The sequence below is a fragment of the Schistocerca americana genome, chromosome 4, assembly GCF_021461395.2.
Source record: "Schistocerca americana isolate TAMUIC-IGC-003095 chromosome 4, iqSchAmer2.1, whole genome shotgun sequence".
NCBI lineage: Eukaryota > Metazoa > Arthropoda > Insecta > Orthoptera > Acrididae > Schistocerca > Schistocerca americana.
In genome coordinates, this window is record NC_060122.1 from 564,091,386 (window position 1) to 564,113,236 (window position 21,851).

At 38.8% G+C, this 21,851-nt stretch overlaps 1 protein-coding gene across 1 annotated transcript in view; it reads left to right on the forward strand.

The window, feature by feature from the left end:
• LOC124614042 (integrin alpha-PS5-like) overlaps window positions 1–21,851 on the forward strand; it is a 586,089-nt gene that overhangs the window by 353,009 nt on the left and 211,229 nt on the right. The window contains exon 11 of the mRNA XM_047142872.1: window positions 464–643. Coding sequence (XP_046998828.1) covers window positions 464–643 — 180 coding nt within the window. The remainder of the gene's footprint in view (window positions 1–463; window positions 644–21,851) is intronic.

The window sequence follows — 21,851 nt, forward strand, 5'->3', positions numbered from 1 at the left end:
TATTTCCTTACTCACTATTAATATTTGTAAAATCAATTACATTTAAAAAATAGATTTATCTTTGATTTATTTATATCTTTCTGTTATTGTTTATATTTTGGAACTTCATTGTTGAACATGAATTTTTTTTATATGATTCTTTTAAATAGCTGTGCTCTATCACAATGTGTCCGTGATGTAAGAGTTGCAGTGAAATAAAAACATTTGTTTAAATGAGTGGGAACTGTGTGTATAAAATTAACTATTTTATATGAATATTATCATAGTGTAAAATAAATCTGACTCTTCCTCTTTTTTTCTTGTATCTAAAATATAATATCATTAACATACAACTTATTTTATGAATGTGATGTAAATCAAATGAATCTGATAGTTTAACAAAGTTTAACCTAGAATTTTCCTGCATGTTGTTTATTTATACACAACACAAGATGCCTAGGATTTACAGTGAGTATTGTTTCAGATGTAGCTGTTGGTGCTCCATATGAAGACAATGGACGTGGTGCAGTATACATCTATAATGGAGGTTATGAAGGTCTGAAACTGTCACAAAAAATTACTGCTGCCCTTATTTATCCACATCTTCGAGGTTTTGGCATTAGTCTTTCAAATGCAGCAGACATAGACAGTAATGGTATTAAAGGTAAAACTTACATACCTGGAATGTATTTGTTAGTAAAATTCCTGCATTAGCCTCAGCAAACACTATGATGTTGTAATGTGTGGTGCAGATTATTTTAATACATTATATTATGATGTGTTTTGTTGGTCATGAAATTTTACAGAAGTTGACCCGAGGTGGGAAAACCCAAATTACTGAATAATTACTGAGGATCTCACTGAATTTAGTCTCAGAAACTGACATACGGCTGGGAGAGCAGTGTGGTGACTACATGCTCCTCCATATCCGCATCCAGTGACACCTATGGCCTGAGGATGACACAGTGGCCAGTTGGTACTGTTGGGCCTTCATGACCTGTTCAGCAGGAGTTTAGTTTAGTTCTATCCCACTGAATTATATGATCATTACAAAGGAATTTCCTGAACCTCAACACAATATATTCATTCATAACATCTGACTCTGTCAGTTATAAGAGGAGAGAATGAACTTTCCAATGCAATTATGTTATCACACATATGGTATTTCTCTCTGTCTGTGTTGTGACTCAGCATGAAACATTGCTCTGTATTAACAGTCAGAAATAGCGTGAGCAAATACATACTGCAAACTGTGAAGACATCAGGCATGAATGGATAAAATGTTCTCAGCTCTCTTGCTACAGCAACTTATGTACTGTCCCAAGCTTTCACTAATCACCTTCACAACCTTCATCAAAGACAAATAACTAACTGTCAAAAGTAATTTAAAATTATTCTCTATTCATGTATTAATCAGTTTTTGATCGGTGTAACAAGAGGCATGTTGTATCCAAAAGTCCAATTCCAAAAGCTTTCTTCACCATGTAAGGCATTTTTCTCCTGCATGTTTAACATTAAAACCACTTTGCTTCTTGACATGTGAAAGTAGTTGCAAATACATTGGAGAAATTATCAAATAAAGTTATGTTCACTTATTCCATGAATATGGTGGTCAAGGGATGAAGTTTATTATCTCTCTCTCTCTCTCTCTCTCTCTCTGTAATAATCAAATAATGGAAGATCCAGGATGGAATGTAACAATATTAGAGAAGGAAAGTTGCTACTCACCATATAGCAGAGATACTGAGTCATGATAGGTACAACAAAAAGATTCACACAATTATAGGTTTGGGCCTTTTGACAAAGGCATTAATGGCTGAAAGCTATGGCTGTGTGAATTTTGTTCTTGTTGTGCCTATTGTGACTCAGAATCTTCACTATATGGCGAGTATCAACTTCCCTTCTCTAATATTGTTTATCTGTAATAACCTCTATGCCTTAACTGACACATGCACCTTCTGAGCATAGTCTCCATTGAGCTGCACACACTTGGTAGGCCCTCCTCGAATACCTTTTTTCGGAGTCTTTCACATGTATCACAGTACAGCTGCTCACACCTGTGGACATATATAAAATGATGTCTGCTCAGGGGTTTTTCATAGCCCTGAATAGGTGGTAAGGGTCCAAGTCAGGAGAATATGGTGTATGTGGCTGTACCTGGAGCACCATGTTGGCAATGGAAGCCTTGGTCATCTGACTAGTTTTTGGGGATGAGTGTTGTCATGTTGCAAGAACATTTGTTCTGCCCATTTTCCTGGGCATTTCTTTTGAATTCCATGGCACAACCTCCAAAGAGCCTTCACATCACTGTGCTGTTAATAGTGGTTCCTGGTTCCAGCCAGTCAATCAGGAGGATTCCATCCTTCCAAAAGACTATCATTATGTGTTTTCCCACAGAACATGCCATACAGAACATTTTCAGCAGGGACTGGCCTGTATGTGGCCACTACATTGATTGTGCTTCAGTCTGTGTCTCATGGCACTGGATCCAAGTCTTGTCACAACTCTGGACACAAAACTTTCTGGATCCTGTTGGTGGTTTTGAAGGAGATCACTGCACATGTCCTTGTGCTGTTGTGTTTGTGCTGCATTCAGTGATTTGGGCACCCATGTAGTGGACACCTTTCCAAGCTTAAGATGTTTGTTCATTGTGAGGTGCAGAGTGCTTCAGTTAAGTCATGTGGCCATCAATAGTTCTGTGAACCTGATGCATTTATTCGCATAGATATGATTTCCACTCTTGAGATGCTGCCTGATATTACCACAGTCTCTTTTCTACCAGAACTAGTTCTTTCTTCTTTGATATGTGGCCAATTTTCTAGCCTTATGCCCAACTGCACAGAATTTTTTGTGGTGCTGCATACTCTCCACTTAGTGCTGCCAATCACCTGTGAATATCTGAACTGTTTACACCCTCCTTCAACAGAAACTTCATCATCCAGTGCTGTCCTTGATGATTACACTCCATGTTATCTGCTCTTGAAATGAAGCAGTTGGGAAAATGGGCTGCACTGTGTGCTTATAGTGATTGTATTGTCACCAGTGAGAGGATAAAGTACCACATACTTATGACTGTAATGGTGCATCAGATGGCACACAATGAATGATGGGAATGAATAAAGTGTCAATCAATATGGATCACTCCTCATAGGTAAAAAGGCCTGTGACTACTTCATAGGCCATGATTTGTGAAGTAACCATGCCAGACATAATTTATTAGCAGTTGGCAAATTGAGAAAACCTAAATGTGGGAGATAGCTGGGTCATAGTAGAACAAAGAAAATAGTAGGAAGGCTGTGGAGTTTTGAGGTACAATTCCACTGTTGATCTCATGACGTCAGTATAGAGGCATTGCAAGAAAAGAAGTCCAAGATCACATTCACAATATCGTTGTGTGATCCTGCATTTCAAATGAGTAAATACCCATGATTAAATTAAAAGAAAAAGCAACATTACACATGTAGCTGATACATAATCACATTGATCTGGAATCACTGTTGAAAGCTTTTTTCATGGCAGAATAACTGCAGTTACTATGAGCTTGACATTTTCATATAAACCACTTGGTTCAATTACTTTTTATGTCAGCATGGCCACTAACCCTTCTACCTTAATTCATTACATTGGCAGAAAAAGAACAGGTCACTGAAAAAACACAACACATATGTTCACCACATCTGCTTTTCTACAAAAAGATTATCACTGTTGGAGTCAATTAGAGAAAGGACATAAGTCAGTGGATACTCAGTGAGAACAGTTTTTAGCAATACATATTAACATTAATACAGAATCAACTTCATAAAAATTCAAAAATGTGTTTAGTGCATTAGATGACAACAGTGACACTTGAAAAGGAGGGCGGGGGGGGGGGGGGGGGGGGGGAGGGTGTATGCATCATTGCCCATCAGTAGAAATTATTTATTAATGATGAGATATGTAACATAATAGTCATAAATATTGTTAACATAAATTGCCATGAATTGGTTATTTTCAACTGCCCACCTATGTGAACATTAAAACACAGTGTCTCTGATACCATGCTCAACAAATTGTAACAGTTCTGTGTTAGCAATAGGCTGCAATTTTATATAAGTGGCTTTCAATAAAGCATCCCACACTAAACCGGGTGGAGTGACATAAAGAGCTGAATCCGGTATGTAGAGTGAACAGAAGTTTTCAAACACATGGGGGCTGTAGCAAGGCATCAGTTTTCAAATTAAGCATTGAGAACCATAAGGGCCTAAAGCACACTGCCATCACTTTTGAGTTTGTAGCATGTATGCTTGCATGCTCCTTACATCTGTTGATCTTATTATGAACCAGTTTTATCTATATCCGTAGGCCCATATTTTTTATATGAATGTTCAAGAAAAGCTGCGTCACCGATTTCTTTGGTATTCATTTTCATACGAGCCCTAAGCAGAAAGCCGGCCGGTGTGGCCAAGTGGTTAATGGCACTACAGTCTGGAACCGCGTGACCGCTACAGTCGCAGGTTCGAATCCTGCCTCGGGCATGGATGTGTGTGATGTCCTTAGGTTAGTTAGGTTTAAGTAGTTCTAAGTTCTAGGAGACTGATGACCTTAGAAGTTAAGTCCCATAGTGCTCAGAGCCATTTGAACCATTTTTGAACCTAAGCACAAAGCACTGCTCAGTTGTTTTCTAGCCATGCCAAAATAATTTAACCTCTACATTATGTATATAGTAGTATTACCCCATAGTCATAGGTACATCAGCAGTTTTATCAGAAGCTCAATCCACAGTGTGTGCTTAATAAAAATGATGATAGTGAGTACCAGAATGTGTTGGAATAGGTCATAATTGTGCATGTGGTGCATTTGGTATCTGCTCTTTATTTTGTGAGTCTAGTTTCACATTAATTACAAACTTTACAACTGTCAGAAACACTGTTGTCACTAGCCTGCATATGCAAATTTTGTTAATTTACATTAATAATAAATATAGTCCTAAATTTTAATTAATATTTCATAATATACAGAGGGTACATTGTTGTTTCATATGAAATATAGTGTGTTGAGACTTGGCCAAAAACAGTCCAGATCTATGAGACTGGTGATTTGTCTACAAATTTTATTTTCAAGAACATCTATTTTTCTTAAAACTTTGTGTTTGGGCTTTAGGCCCTTGTGGTTCTCAGTGCCTCAAATATAAATCAGGGTAGCTTCATAGGGTCTTGTAATCAAATAACCACCACACACCGCATGCTCTCTGATAATCCTATTCTTGATAGGAGTATTGCCTGACAGCAATCATTTGAATATTTCAAATGGTGGCAACTGCTCCTCTAACAAAATTGATTTGTCAGGTATGTACTCATATTGGAGCTTACCTTTCTTGTATATCAAATTAACTTACTCACTGTTGAGAAAATACTACCTTATTTTCAATTCATCAGGCTTTATATGTGATTTTTCTACTGAGCATGTCAGATACTTTAAATAATCTGTAAATGAAAGTTTAATATCAGATTGAAGTTTCACTGTGACTGTTGTAGTAAAACTGTGGGTTCTTCTTCTTAAATTTTATATTTAGGTGCCTTGGCATTCCTCCCAGCTTGGTGTTCCAAATAGCCTTTAATGGGTCATATGGAGAGGTCCACATGTGCATTTTCTCGAGTGCCTGCATGTGTGTCTCATCTTATTGCAGCCTCACACCTGCTTCTCGCCCTCCCCTCCCATTTTTCTCTCTGTTTCTCCCACTCTCCCTCCTCTCAGCCATTTCCATAATTGTCTGGTGTAACAAAATGTTTTTTGAGATTATTTAGGAATTAACATACAGTATTTACTGGAACTGACAGTGATCCACGTTACTGTCAATATTGGAAAAATTGCTCACACTGGGTCTCAGTTGGCTTATTTCTTTTCTCAAATTGGCTAAAACAATGAAAATGTATGCAGAAAACCAATGTATTATGTGTGTATGAGTTATATTTTTTCAGAAATCTGTTCTTATTTCCACCAATGAATTGAATCAAGGTTGAATGATTAGGTGCACTGTTCACATAAAAATTAAAGAAACCACATAATGATGAAGAAAATATTGAGCTCTTATCAACTGCTGTTCTTCTGGAATAAGAGATGCTGTCAATGATAACTATATATTTATTAAAGAATATTCTTGTCAGTATAAAAAATTTCATTATACACTCCTGGAAATTGAAATAAGAACACCGTGAATTCATTCTCCCAGGAAGGGGAAACTTTATTGACACATTCCTGGCGTCAGATACATCACATGATCACACTGACAGAACCACAGGCACATAGACACAGGCAACAGAGCATGCACAATGCCGGCACTAGTACAGTGTATATCCACCTTTCGCAGCAATGCAGGCTGCTATTCTCCCATGGAGACGATCGTAGAGATGCTGGATGCAGTCCTGTGGAACGGCTTGCCATGCCATTTCCACCTGGCGCCTCAGTTGGACCAGCGTTCGTGCTGGACATGCAGACCGCTTGAGACGACGCTTCATCCAGTCCCAAACATGCTCAATGGGGGACAGATCCGGAGATCTTGCTGGCCAGGGTAGTTGACTTACACCTTCCAGAGCACGTTGGGTGGCACGGGATACATGCAGACGTGCATTGTCCTGTTGGAACAGCAAGTTCCCTTGCCGGTCTAGGAATGGTAGAACGATGGGTTCGATGACGGTTTGGATGTACCGTGCACTATTCAGTGTCCCCTCGACGATCACCAGTGGTGTACGGCCAGTGTAGGAGATCGCTCCCCACACCATGGTGCCGGGTGTTGGCCCTGTGTGCCTCGGTCGTATGCAGTCCTGATTGTGGCGCTCACCTGCACGGCGCCAAACACACATACGACCATCATTGGCACCAAAGCAGAAGCGACTCTCATCGCTGAAGACGACACGTCTCCATTTGTCCCTCCATTCACGCCTGTCGCGACACCACTGGAGGCGGGCTGCACGATGTTGGGACATGAGCGGAAGACGGCCTAACGGTGTGCGGGACCGTAGCCCAGCTTCATGGAGACGGTTGCGAATGGTCCTCGCCGATACCCCAGGAGCAACAGTGTCCCTAATTTGCTGGGAAGTGGCGGTGCGGTCCCCTACGGCACTGCGTAGGATCCTACGGTCTTGGCGTGCATCCGTGCGTCGCTGCGGTCCGGTCCCAGGTCGACGGGCACGTGCACCTTCCACCGACCACTGGCGACAACATCGATGTACTGTGGAGACCTCACGCCCCACGTGTTGAGCAATTCGGCGGTACGTCCACCCGGCCTCCCGCATGCCCACTATACGCCCTCGCTCAAAGTCCGTCAACTGCACATACGGTTCACGTCCACGCTGTCGCGGCATGCTATCAGTGTTAAAGACTGCGATGGAGCTCCGTATGCCACGGCAAACTGGCTGACACTGACGGCGGTGGTGCACAAATGCTGCGCAGCTAGCGCCATTCGACGGCCAACACCGCGGTTTCTGGTGTGTCCGCTGTGCCGTGCGTGTGATCATTGCTTGTACAGCCCTCTCGCAGTGTCCGGAGCAAGTACGGTGGGTCTGACACACCGGTGTGAATGTGTTCTTTTTTCCATTTCCAGGAGTGTATACTAATGGAAGTTCAACCATGATTTATGATACTCTCATGTAGTGCCAGTGTACATCAGTTAAATACTGACATTGTATTGCAGGGAGTACAGCTCTGTGTGTGTGTGTGTGTGTGTGTGTGTGTGTGTGTGTGTGTGTGTGTCAAGTGCACCAATATTACTTGTTGCATCGGCACAGTCCCACTTCCTAACTCTATAAGTGGCTTTTATTAAGAAGATGCACTATGTATGGGTGACTTAGAGATAAAAATAATGTTTTCTATTGGGCATTTGAGATTTTGCTCTGCTACTTTATATTGTGTCACATTCTGGCACACTGGCTCGTGATGCAACAAGTTGTTGGAAGTGTTCATACCTTCAGAGTACAAAAGAGGAGTGGGAGAGAATTGGAATGAGGATGAGTTGGGATGTGTGATTGATAGTCCTAAAATGAGACATTTCAAATTTCAGAAGACTGAGCAGTGACAGGGAGAGCTAACAGTGTGTCTGTGCCAAATCTGCAGATTTCTAAAACAATTTCCTCTCACCCTTGCAGTTGGAAGCTTTCTAATTGTCTGCCAACCATCATGTTTGATTTCCTAAACAGTTGTGTTAAATGAGGTGTAGCATCAGAGAGAGTGGTGGTGAATGGTTATGGGGAGAGGAACATGTGGGTTAGGAGAGGGATGTATGGCTTAGGAGAAACACTGTGGGGAAAACACTATGATGTAAAAAGATCAAAACATAGCAACCCAAATGTCAAATATCAAAATGTACCTAAAAGTCTGAAAGCTTGCCTACTCAAGACAGTTCCAAAAGCTGCAAAATGAAATCCATTTTATAGCCAAAACATCAATAATGAGCACAGAATTATAGTTACAGAGTTATTCAAATGAGTATCCCAAAAACAGGTAAGTTGGTTTCATACGGTGATTGCTGTGGGACGTGTTATACTATTAACACAAGCATACTCATTATGATTAGTGCTAGGACAGACTTAATCTCTCTTGCTGGTGGTGTCAGCTGCACTCCTCATGTCACTAGAATAGACCCACAGGATATAGAGGAATACATAACTATTGACTGTGTGACTGAGTGTGGCCTCATATGCCAGAGCCTTGAGTCGTGTGGTGTGTGTGTGTGTGTGTGTGTGTGTGTGTGTGTGTGTGTGCATGTGTGTGTGTGTTTTGTGTGTCTGCTGTCTGTTTTCAACAAAGGCCTTGTTGGCCAAAAGCTTATATTGTGACAGTCTTTTTGTTGTGTCCGTCTGTGACTCATCATCTCCATTATATGGTGAGTAGCAACTTTCTTTTTCATTATATGGTTACAGTCCATGCTGGATTTTCCATCGTTTGATTTTTACTGTTGAATGTGGCATCCTGAGGACAGTAGCAGCAGCATTTACTAGATACTCTCACCCACTTTTGTGAGTTTGGTGTCACTGTCTATGAACAGTTTTGTCCAATCAGATAGGTATTATGGTAGGGATTAAAATATAGGGACGTGGGCTATGGGGTGGGGCAAGGAGAGAATATAAATGTACTGAGAGTCAAGAAATGAGGAGAAAGTAATCTTAGCAACAGTGACCAAATGACTTTCAATTCTGGACACACTCACTAAACTGAGAAATTAGATCATGAGGGAAAGAGTGAGAAGGAGCACTTGTAGCAAGAAATTACAGTGTCATGACAGAAGAGGAAGAAGTTTGAAAATGATAGTAGAGGAAAGGGTGACAGCAAGGGAATGGGAAGGAGATAAAAGAATGGAACTCTACTGGAAAACTATTGGAGGCTGCTGAAAGTCTGCAAAAAAGGTTTTATGTGAACAGAGCCAATGCTGGACAGTTGTCCTCTGTACATTTCAAGGTAACATGTGCTTGTAGAGGGATGCAGAACACATATTTTATGAAATTTTGTTAATATTGTAGTCACTGATGTTGTGATGCATCATGTTCATCATCCATGTTACTGAGTTAATGGTTAGGCACAGTTTGGCAGCAGCCATTTGAGTAAGTAGACAGCTGGTTAGTTGTCATGTCCACATAGAACACTGCACAGTAAGTGCTGAGCTCTTAGTATATCATATGGCTGCCTCCACACAGAGATCTGTCTCTGACTGGATAGGAAATAGTGGTTACTATTTGCAGTAGGAGGTAGTAGCTTACTGTATGAGAGAGGTCTAGCACATGGATCTTCATTGGGGGAACAGTCATTGGAATATAAGATAGGGAGAAGTAATTATGTTGAGACAGGTTATGATAAAACATGGGTTAATGTGTGAGGGAGTACCACTTTGGGGATGAGGGTAGAGGTTTTGACAGGATATCTCTCATCTTTGTACATTACATGAGGTAGACAAAGCCTGAGAGAAAATATGTCATTGAGGTTTTCATGGCTTGAGAATCATTGTGTGAAAAGGAGAGTACTCATTGATGGCTGGTTCACAACAGAAATGGATTTGTTGGCATCATGAAGAGATTTCATTCGAAAATTGTGATGGACTCTCTCAGCTTTAAAGATCCTGATGAAGTTTTGTAGTATACTGAGCAGCTTGTGTTACCCATTGCAGATATAATACAAAAATGTTTAATATAAACAGATTTTGGAATGGAGTTGTTGACAAGTTTAAATATAAAGCACTGTTTATAAGTTATGTGTTTGATATGGATACAGATTTTTATGGAGCCTGACCTGAGTAAGCCAAATTTAAGTGGCTATAGTAGTATGTGTTGAGAGTTTGGTGGAAGAAACAGATGCTGTTCTTGTCTTTGGTTCACATATGAAAATATTTGCCCTGAATTGAAAGCAGACTAGCCCATTTAAGGTGTGTGATGATTGGAAATAAACCATTTAGGTGTCCCATTAAGTATTTGGCATAAAAATGGGCCATGAGAGAGAACCATTGACTGTAGTGTATTTGTACATAGATCAGACCTCTAATGGGGAATTAGTTATGGATCAGAAAGTTGTTGACCACCAAACATATAAAAAGTTGATGGGTTCAATGAGTGTGAGGCACTAGAAAATGTAATCATTAATGGCAGCTTTGTTATGGGAAGGGTTTTGAGGGGTTTGTCTGTGTATGTGAGAGGTGAGGAGTAGAGTCTTGTGTACATTAGGTTGCAAGTATTGACAAAGTAATGATTCTCTTGCTAGGGAAACTGGAACTGTGGGAATTCTATAAACAAGTGATAACTGACTTGGTAGCAAGAAGAGAGACTGCAGACATTCAGTTAACCCTTGAGCAGCTGCTCCGATTTTTGTAACATGGGGGGGCACGTGTCACACTTTGTACACATATAGTCAAAAGCTGTTATTATCCTGTCAAGGGAAAAATGTATGAACTAAATCACAGTTTAAGTTTAGTTTATTTAAATAATAATACAAGAAACTTATATTACATTGCTAATTTACTATGTGATTAAACAAATAAGAAACTTTCATATCATTCCATTGCCACAACTGTTGTATCAATCTCTTCCAGCATGTTTTTAAGCACATACTAAACAAAAACACGCTTTCATTGCAATATAAAAGGACAAAGGCTTTATATATTGAAGAAGTATCAGTTATCACAAAGTTCCTTCCATTTAAAAACAGTTGATTGTCTTGCATATTTTTGGGAAATGCTTTACACTTCTCACATGTATGCACTGTTTTTATATGTCCTTTGCAAGCAAAGCTATGGCATGAGTTACACCTTATTGCAGTGGATGTGTTTCTTGCTCATCCACATGTCACACATCAAACTCTTTTCTCAGTGGTAGATGTCTCAGTTCTTTTCAACACTTTGCTCTTTGTATTTCACAAGGAAAGTTGCAATGCTGGCAGGAAGTGAATGAATATTAGCTCTTTCCACTAGTTGAGGCTTCATAAAAGACAGTGCTAAATCTTTCAAGACAATTCTTCTCTTCATTTTTGGATTTGTCTTATTTGCATGAAAAATTACTTGGGCATTGATTCCTGCTATGTTTGTTAGAGCATAGAATACAACAAATGGCCATCATCTTGTCATCCATGCGACAGAATATGCATCACTCAGTTGATCGATTGTGTCGGCTCCTCCCTTTGTTATATTTTAATCCAAAACTATCTCTGGTTTACCTGTAACTTCATCGATGGTTCCAAGATCATGCATAGTTGAAAGTAATATAACTACCTTGTTTTGTTTTGGCATCTATGAAACTAGCATCATATCATTATGAAAACCAAATAAAGAGGAGTGGTTGCCCTACATTTCCCAGGTAAAAGTTCTTGTGGGATCTCGTGTTTGTTTTTTCTCAATGTGCTGATGCATGTTAGTTGCCTTTTTGAAAGGGAGTTCTTTTGTAGATGAAGTACACTTTTTTTCTTGCAGTGGCATTGAAGGAATTTTGAGGACAAGAGCATTATGGTCTGATAACCCCATATCAGTATTTGTACTTCTACATCTGTGGATTGTACATTTGAAAATATATTATCTATAAGACTGTTTGTATTATATGTTATCCATATGGGTTTGTGTATGTGTAGAAACAGATTGAACCTACATAATAGATTAGAAATTGATTTTTTAGCCTACTTTCGTTCATAAGATTTATGTTGAAATCCCTACAGACAACTAAAGTGGCTCTTTCAGTAAAAAGAATGTTAAGCAGTGTTTCTAATTGATTAAAGTATGTCTGTATCCCCAGTAAGTGGTCTGTATATTACTGTGACTATGACTTTTCCCTGTATTTTATGCAACTATTTATCTGCTGCTTCAAAACGATTTTCCACACCCAATGATTCATCTTCACACCTTCATTTCTACTGGTACTTGATTTAGTAAGGATATATACACCTCCATTTTTGGCATTTTTTCTACGATACTGACTTGCCAACTTATATGGATGAATATTAATGCTACTTAGTTCAAAACTTCTGCACCAATGATCCATGATGCACGTGAAGTCAATGTTTGTACCATCCATTGCTACCTCAAGTTTTAGTGATTTCTTTCTAAGGCACTGAATATTTCAGCTTAAAATCTGCAGGTGACTAGGATGAGATTTGGTTACAGTTTTATTTATGTTTTGTTCTGTCATATTGATTCCCATCATCCTTGAGAAGGACGGGTTTCCTGCACCTGTACGTAATAAGGCTGTGATGAGTTCCTTGTTGTTGCTATTGGTGCTGCTGCTATTGTACTTAATACTGCCATTTCTCTTGTTGTTGACAGTGATGCTGTTTCTGACACTTCAAATGTTGTTCTGCCATGACTGCTGGGCTTTCTTGTGTAATCTTGATCAGTGTTAATGACTATTGTGTCATGGTTGTGTGGTCATGGCATTAGACTGCGAAGGTGAAGATTTGGATTCAAATCTCACTCATAACCCATATTTTTTTCACAAAATTACAAATGCCCATCTGGTAATTGGTGTGTCTGTTCACTATATACAGATTTGTGTATGTGTCATGATGTAATGTCCATTTGCAACAGCAATTTGTAACAAAGGGACCTCCAGACATTATGTAACTCCTGTTTGGTCTACACAGGTACCACATGTTATGCGTCTTGTGTTCTGTTTTGGAAGTTTTGACTCTTAGATTCCCTTGTTGTAACATAGTTCACACCCATTTATTTGTTGTTTTCATTTCTCTGAGAGGTCTATGTGGCGTTTCACCTGCTCTCACTATTAATCACAGAATATGAGTTGTGTGGTAAGAATACATTACTGTCACAAGTGCAAGTGCAAGACCTGTCCAGTGCAGTCACCCAGCACTTCCTATTCGATTCCTGTCACAGGCTTATCTTTCTTGATCGGAGGCTGGGCCACCTATGAAAGCAGACATCATATATCACCTGTGCTGCGGTCATTGCACAGCTTTTCGTATTGGTGTGTCTACCAACCAGCTGTCAACCAGCTGTCCATTGGTCACCACCAAGCCAAGCCACCACTAGCCAAAATCAAAGTTGACCACCCTGTTGCATAACATGCAGCTGAACATAACATGCTTTATTTCAGTGGCTGCTCCACATCCTGGGCCATCTGGGTCTTCCCCTCTGCCATCAGTTTTTCTGAATTGTGCATGTAAAATTTATCCTTACAACACAGTCACCATTCCTGAAATCATTCAAGCCTACCTACAGTAACCTACTGTTCCAACACCCTCCATCTTAACAGCATTCAACCCCATTTGTCCTATCACCACTTCCCAATTAATGTCCCCTCACCTTCATTGTGCACCACTCTCTGCCAAAGCACACAACCACTGGTCTTTTCCCTTTCTCTGCTGCTCTCCTTTTCTGTCCCTTTGCCTCATCCCTCTCCCACAGCCTCCCAATGCTGTGCCTGGTAGACCTGTCCTACCACCATCTAGACCCTGCATGATCCACCAGGCAGAACTGACTTCTCTCTCTCCATGTGTATCCTGCTATCCCTCCCCCTATCACACCCCATTCTGTATTGCTGCTTCCATTTGACAGAGCTGCATTCTGGCTGGAGTGGCCAGAGGTAGTGACCATGTGTGAGTGAGGTGTCCTTGGTTGTGTGACTGTGAGAGTTGCTTCCTTTCTGAAGAGAGCTTTGCGCAAAAGCTCAATGTATCACAATCTTTTCATTGTGCCTGTCTGCAACCCAATGTGTCATATTTATTGTGACCAGCCATCTATCCTCTTCATAATACTGTTGATAAACCAATCTGGAGTTTCTACTGTTGAAAATTATGTTTAAGTATTCATCAACTAAAACACAAAATGTGGTGCTTTATATTAAGTTGTAGAATCCCTGACCACATAATGATATGCACCTTGAGTTTTAACATAATGCAAATTTATTAAGTACAAAAAGCTGCAATGATTATTTTAATCAGTTTAAGTAATGTGATTTAAATTCTTTAAAAATAATAGGTTGTTAATAACTGATAAACCACACAGTTTTAATATTAATTGTTGTTTTTAAAAAATGTCTACTAAGCAGAATTAAGCCTAACTTCTTAATACTTTGTTAGCAGCTATTAAAGCTTCAATTCATCTTGGAATACTGTTAATTCAGGCTTGTACATTGTCCTGCATTTGTGCATGATTATAACAGACTTGAATAATCTTTTCAGTGAGATGAATTGTTGTAGTGATTGCTTCTTTTGCCATTCCCCTTTTCACCAGCATCTGAACATTTCCAATTGGATTCATGTGTTGCAAATATCCTGACCAGGGTAACAAAGGGACGTTTTCTTGCTGCAAAAAGGTTTTTGCTGATCATTTTGTGTGACTGGAGCTCCATCCTGCATAAACAAAAATGACTTTCCTTTAGGGAACCATTTCCCTCAAACAAGTAAAGATGTTCACTGTCTTTGTCACTTATGATAGACCATATCATAACTTTGGTTGGATGGTTCACAGTCTGGGCAATACAGTTGCTATGGAACTTTTCACTTGGATGTCTTCATACCAACTGAAATTTATTTACGAAAATTTCAAATGTAGTCTCAGTCCAGAAGATTTGCTGTAGAAGTTGCCTTGAACTCAGAAAATTTGTTTATTACTACTGTGTGAACGGAAATACTGTCTAATTTAATGATGCTAACCAATTTCCAGAAGTACAAAGATCAATGGTTGTGCTCCTTTGCCCACATAGGGTATTATGAAATCATCACAGTAGTTAATTTTGGCTTTCAGGCAGATCTATGAGCCTTGAAGTTCATTGGCGGAAGTTTGCATCTTACAGCTCATTCAGATGCAATAACACTACTGTGATTCAGTTTCATTTTAATTTCCCTTGTACAAGCAAACTGGTTCCCATGGCAGATCTTTTTCTAGGAGTGCTCAGACTTTGGTGAAAACAATAATCTTCTGTCACATCTGTAATTCCTTCTCAAAATAAATTTTCTTCTTTACACTCCTTAAGGATGATTCTGATATGCTCATTCCTTGAGAAATCTCCCAACTTAAATACATATTGGTGCCAATCATTACTTACCTCTACATTCTTTCACGGTGTCAAATCATTTACTTTGCCCATTATTTTCATATTATATTGTCTCTAAAATCACTTAGTCCTCAGCAAACTTTGTCATTAGAGACCACAAATGGTAAATACCCAACAATACTAAATATTAATAATGCACTCACACTGCCAACACATCAGCTCTTGCTGTTCTCAAAACTGTAACTGACAATTGTTCATCAACACTTAGCTCTCACAGTAATGATGCCACACAACAAATGTACTCACTGATTCAACATTAGCTCTTTAACAATATTCAACCTATTAAACAATGGTAGAAAAACTGCTTTGCGAAACCAAACCCCAGAAACAAATGAACTGTGAAAAAAGAAGGTGCACCTAATAATATGCCCAGGGACAGTAATATGAAATTATGAGACAAATTTGCTGGTCACCTACGGAATGAAAAGTGTTTAGTACTGTTGGACACACATTTAAAAGATCATGAAGTCTTTGGCTCACCTTCACCATGGCATTTCTTGTGTGATTTTTCCAATTTAAGTTATTGGAAATTGTAATCCTCATGTATTTAGTTAAATTGACAGTCTTTACATTTGTGGGAATTATCATGTAACCAAAATTTAATGGATTCCTTTTACTACTCATGAGGATGACCTCCTTTTTTTGTTTTCACATCATACAAAAATCTTGTCTAAATCATTTTACAATTGGTTTTGATTTTCTGATTACTTAAAATATGGTAAAATAACAGCATCATCTGCAAACACTCTAAGAGGATCAGACATACTAAGTGGATTCTTCTCATCTTACACATCTTTCTACTTCCACAAATAACCAATTTTTTTGCTATTTTTTGTCTTATTTTTCATACATTTATCTACTTTTATGTAACACTTACTTAAAAATCTCAAGTTCCTTCCATTGTCTCCATTATCATGACAATAAAATATTTAATTGACAATTACATCTCAATTTAAGTTGTCATTCTAGTTTTAAATGCGAAAAACTTTGTGAGCTAATCACCCTAATTCCATACAAGGACACCTGCCAACAGAAAGCTAAGCATTCTAGCTTCCCTGTAAAATTTTTTAAGTTGTCTAAAGCTAATTATCTTGTGAAATAATTAAACTTGAAGTTCAGAGTCAATGCCACTTCCCATCACAGATTTCATCATGACTACTGTTAGATTCTGAACTTTCAATACTTATTTTTGCTACCTTAAATTTTCTGTATGAGATGACACACTGCACAAATTAACTCACTAATTAATAATTTCATGTAATTTACTATAATTTGCAATATGGCACTCATTCATGTAATAAAGTGGAGCCACATTGCTTAAGGATAGTAGTGGCCATTTATTTTTCTAAATTTCTGACCTAGAACATTTTCTGTGATTTATAATCATGTTAGTTCTTGTAGTTAATCAGAAACAGTAGAATCAAGCCTAGCATATTTTCATAGCATAACATAATTTATGAAATAACAAATTATTCTTGCACCTGTCTGTAAGTAGTTGGTAGTTCATAGTTTGTGGTTTGAAAGCTGATGAGTAATATCTGTTCTGAGAACAGTCCTGGTGTTGGTTCAAGCCTCAATTAAGCACATTTTGTAAGTGAAAGTACATGAACCAACAACCATGAAACTCAAGAACTTTAGTGGGTAAAGAACTTTTGAGTGACTTCTGTAATCTAAATTAAGTAGTGGTTTGATTGAATTGAGAGGTGATCAAGTACTGTGGAAATTTATTGTCATCTACCATTTCAGGTGATGTTTTACTTCTTTAAACAGGTATTTTTGCCAACATATCAAGGGTATATTGAAGTCACCATCAAGTAAAATTTTATGAGTGGGGTACCTTTTTAAAATGAGACTCAGGTTTTCTTTGAACCTTCAGCAACTGTGTCTTGTGTGGGGTGAGTGCGTGGGGGGGGGGGGGGGGGGGGGCAATAGAAGAACCAATTTTTAATTTATTCTGGTTGGCAACTATAACCTCTGCATGTATTAACTCAAAGGTACTAACAGCTTCAATTTTGCTACAAGGTAAACTACTTCAATAACAACAAACAGTCAACCAACTATCCTTTCTGAAGAGAACCATCTGAGGCTCTGTGCTAAAGGTTCACAATCACCCTCAGTAGGCACACTGCACATCTTCCCCTCCTGGCTGCCATATCCCTAAGGTGCCCCATTACACACCTAACACTGGAGCTCCCAACTACTAGCAATCTGACCCTTTGTAAATGCCTGGACGGTGTAGACTGAAACGGTTCTTTTGAAAGAGGCCAAATGCATCTGTCATCTGTCTCAGCCACAGACAGTATGTGAAACCTGTTTCTCAGACAAATCAGGAAGGCCTTTTGATCAACCCCCCCCCCCCCCCTCCCCTTCCTCCCACTGTAAAATCTTTCACTGTTTTCCACAGCAGGAAACAACTTCCTAATTGACCACACATAAGGTGTAAATATCAGTGTGGGCAGTAACTGGGTGGCCTCAGTTCCCTAGCAGGATATTTCTCATTTGATCAGATCCCTCTTTGCCTTTTAGTTAGTACTGAAAATAACCCTACTGAGAGAGTGATTCAGATATTTAGGACATCCCTAACAATTTAGAAGCAATTGAAGGTACAATCTTTCTGTTAACGCCAGTGCATGCATGAATTAATAAAACATATAATAAATAGTGTAAAGTGGTTCTTTACTCCTAAATTATGGATCAGGGCATTGTTGCAAGTTCTAATGGTTTTCAGATGACAGGAGACAGTGTGGTACTGGGGTGCAAGACTCACACATCTCTCGCAGTTGGCTCACGTATTGTGTGCAGCCGATCTTCTTCTCAGGTCAGATGGCTGTGTTGATCTTCACAAATGCTCCTTCTTTGAAGACTATCGCTGGTTAAAGGAATTTCAAAATAGACTTCTTTTCTACTCTTGAAATGATTCTGTACTCTCAGGATACTTTTGTTCAGTTCTGTTATATTTTCATCTCCACAATAAAACAACTTCACAAGTTTCACACAAGCATTCAACTCTTGTGATTCAACCCCATCTTGGTCCATTAGATACTAACAGATACAATTACAATATGTGTGGTTTAATAACCACTATAAAGCCAGTTCTTGCTTCTCGCAAGTCCAACACCAGAAAGTCAAATGTAAGTGTCATTTGTTCAATATATAATTCATTTGTTCACAACAATACAGACATTATACCATCAATGAATAGAGTGTGCTTGCCCCTTGTACTGGACATATAGCTTCTATGGTGCACGCTGCAAACAGGTTGTCTGCACTGATCGACCGTCACTGCTGCAGTATTCTGCTGATACATATCTATCCTGCACACACAGAAACTGTTGGTGAGGTAGACACATCTCCACTCTCTCATTCTCGTACTTAAAATATCGGGTGTTCAAGACAGTGGGAAGGTGAGTGTCTCTAGAACTTACACTGAAATTCTTGAGGCACTACATATCCCTCCCCTTAGCTCGAACACATGATATTTTATACATATTCATTATGTACAATAATCTCACACAAGATAATTCTTTATCTTTTAACAGTACCGTGCATATTTTACCACAATTATAAAGCGTGAACCTTTCAATCCATTTTGGAGTTAGCTCTTTTCAATTTCCAAAAATAAATGAGTACCAAATTTTTCTTTCCTATTCCTCTTCCAATTGTAAATTCCAGGTGTACATAACTCATGAATACTGTACTGCTTTGTTCTTACTTCCTGTACTACTTTTCCTGAGTATGTACTTATTCATTACTTATTCTAATCTGGAGGAACTGTGGGTAGAATAAAAGTGTTCTCTTCTTCTGACACTTGTGAATATAAAACGTAATAAGGCTATTAAGACTATTCTGTCAGAGACAGCAAAGGACTTGGAAGACCAGTTGAACGGAATGGACAGTGTCTTGAAAGGAGGATATAAGATGAACATCAACAAAAGCAAAACGAGGATAATGGAATGTAGTCAAATTAAATAGGGTGATGCTGAGGGAATTAGATTAGGAAATGAGACACTTAAAGTAGTAAAGGAGTTTTGCTATTTAGGGAGTAAAATAACTGATGATGGTCGAAGTAGAGAGGATATAAAATGTAGACTGGCAATGGCAAGGAAATCGTTTCTGAAGAAGAGAAATTTGTTAACATCGAGTATAGATTTAAGTGTCAGGAAGTCGTTTCTGAAAGTATTTGTATGGAGTGTAGCCATGTATGGAAGTGAAACATGGACGATAACTAGTTTGGACAAGAAGAGAATAGAAGCTTTCGAAATGTGGTGCTACAGAAGAATGCTGAAGATGAGGTGGGTAGATCACGTAACTAATGAGGAGGTATTGAATAGGATTGGGGAGAAGAGGACTTTGTGGCACAACTTGACTAGAAGAAGGGATCAGTTAGTAGGACATGTTTTGAGGCATCAAGGGATCACAAATTTAGCATTGGAGGGCAGCGTGGAGGGTAAAAATCGTAGAGGGAGACCAAGAGATGAATACACTAAGCAGATTCAGAAGGATGTAGGTTGCAGTAGGTACTGGGAGATGAAGAAGCTTGCACAGGATAGAGTAGCATGGAGAGCTGCATCAAACCAGTCTCAGGACTGAAGACCACAAGAACAACAACATAAGGCTATTGATGCATAGAATTCAAACTTACCAGATTCATCCTTTTAAATGTGTGACTTCTGTCACAATACTGCCCTTTTTCCCTATAGGAATGGTACCTATATCTTACATAGGTTGATCCTAGGAGTACCCTTTCTCCTTTCGTTTTGGTAGGTATGCTCCTTTCTTATTCGTATCCTCCTATGGTACAGGTCAATTGCCTTCTTGGTGCCCCTGACTGCACAGTATAGGTCAGCCTTTCACAGTTCTGCCTATCCACCATTTTTCTCATCCAATAAATGTCGAGTGAGCCCTCCATATCCTTCTAGAGTAGACCTCCTGGTTCATTGCCCTAGCATACATCTTTATGAATACTGTTCTTAAATATTCTCTGGTAAATTTTCAAATCTACTTTACACTTCTGTTCCAGTTTCTAATACTTCATCTAATATCCTAGAGTCCTCTTTCGCACCTCACTTTTACCATATAAACAGATATCATGTCCACACATAGTAGATGCTATGTCTACCTGTATTTACCAATTCCCAGTAGATACTATGCCTTTTCTCAAAGACTAGCACAGCACATGTAAATATATATTGGAGAGCGACAAAAATTAATGATGCAGAACTGTCACATATCAACAATTTGATATGTGTATTGACTCAGATGTACATATATCTTTATTCCCCTACATCCCTTGGTGGTTCTGACATCATTCAGGTTCCTAATTTGTAATTCTTCTGTCTGTGCTTAAGTATATCTTTGTGTATATGTAGATGTGTTTTTGTGTATCCTGATTCTTCGATCTACTTATATGAAATAAGTTGAAGGATATTGTAAACCATGGAAAACAAGATGGACTTCAGCAATAGAAGTATATGCCTATGGAAAGAGGGAAAAATAGACTGGTATTCAGATGAGAAGTAAGAAAGTAAAAAGTAGAACCGGTTGCTAAGATCAAAGAAGAGAAAGAAGATAGTCCCAAAGACAGAAAAACCCTTCCCAGCCCCCTTCCCCAGGATCCCTACTTTGCCGGTACTTGAGTGAGAAGCCGGAGGAGGTATGATGTTAAACATCTCCTACAGAATGGACATTCTCACCTTCACGTTTGAAGCTCCCAAAGAAAAATCGTAGCAACACCTATGGAATGGCAAATGGTGAAGAACCAGTCACACTTGTCTCCGAGGTTTGTCTGAAAAGTGGGGTGTGTGATTGGTGTTAGTCCTGCTTGTACTTACACTACCCACCCCTTCCAAAAGTGATACAAACCCTCCCCATTTACACCACATTACATAAAAGGTATAAAATATTCTATAAAATTAGAAAATAATATACTACAATCAGTTGTTTAGTAATTCAGTTTATATTATACTTTTATACACATATAAAATCCTCTATTCAGTTCATGTTGCCTTGACATCACTATGTCTCAATAGTACCATCATATTATACTGTCCACTTACAAAGGGTAAAAAATTATGTGTTATGTAATGTTTCATACAAATTTACATCTTCTATTAATCTAATATTGAAGCAGATTGTTGATGCAGCACATCGTCTACAGGGCCTGTGATCCCTGAGAAGAGAGAGAGAGAGATATATCTAATATTTCCTCATAACTCTCAAAGAATAGCTTAGACAAAACTAAGACCTAACTATACTCTGATATTGGGTTTCAAGATCCTCACTGACTAGAGCAGAGGACATGGGTGACTTAAATACACAAGGACTTCATCTAACTCTACATTGATTTCGGGATTTAATGCT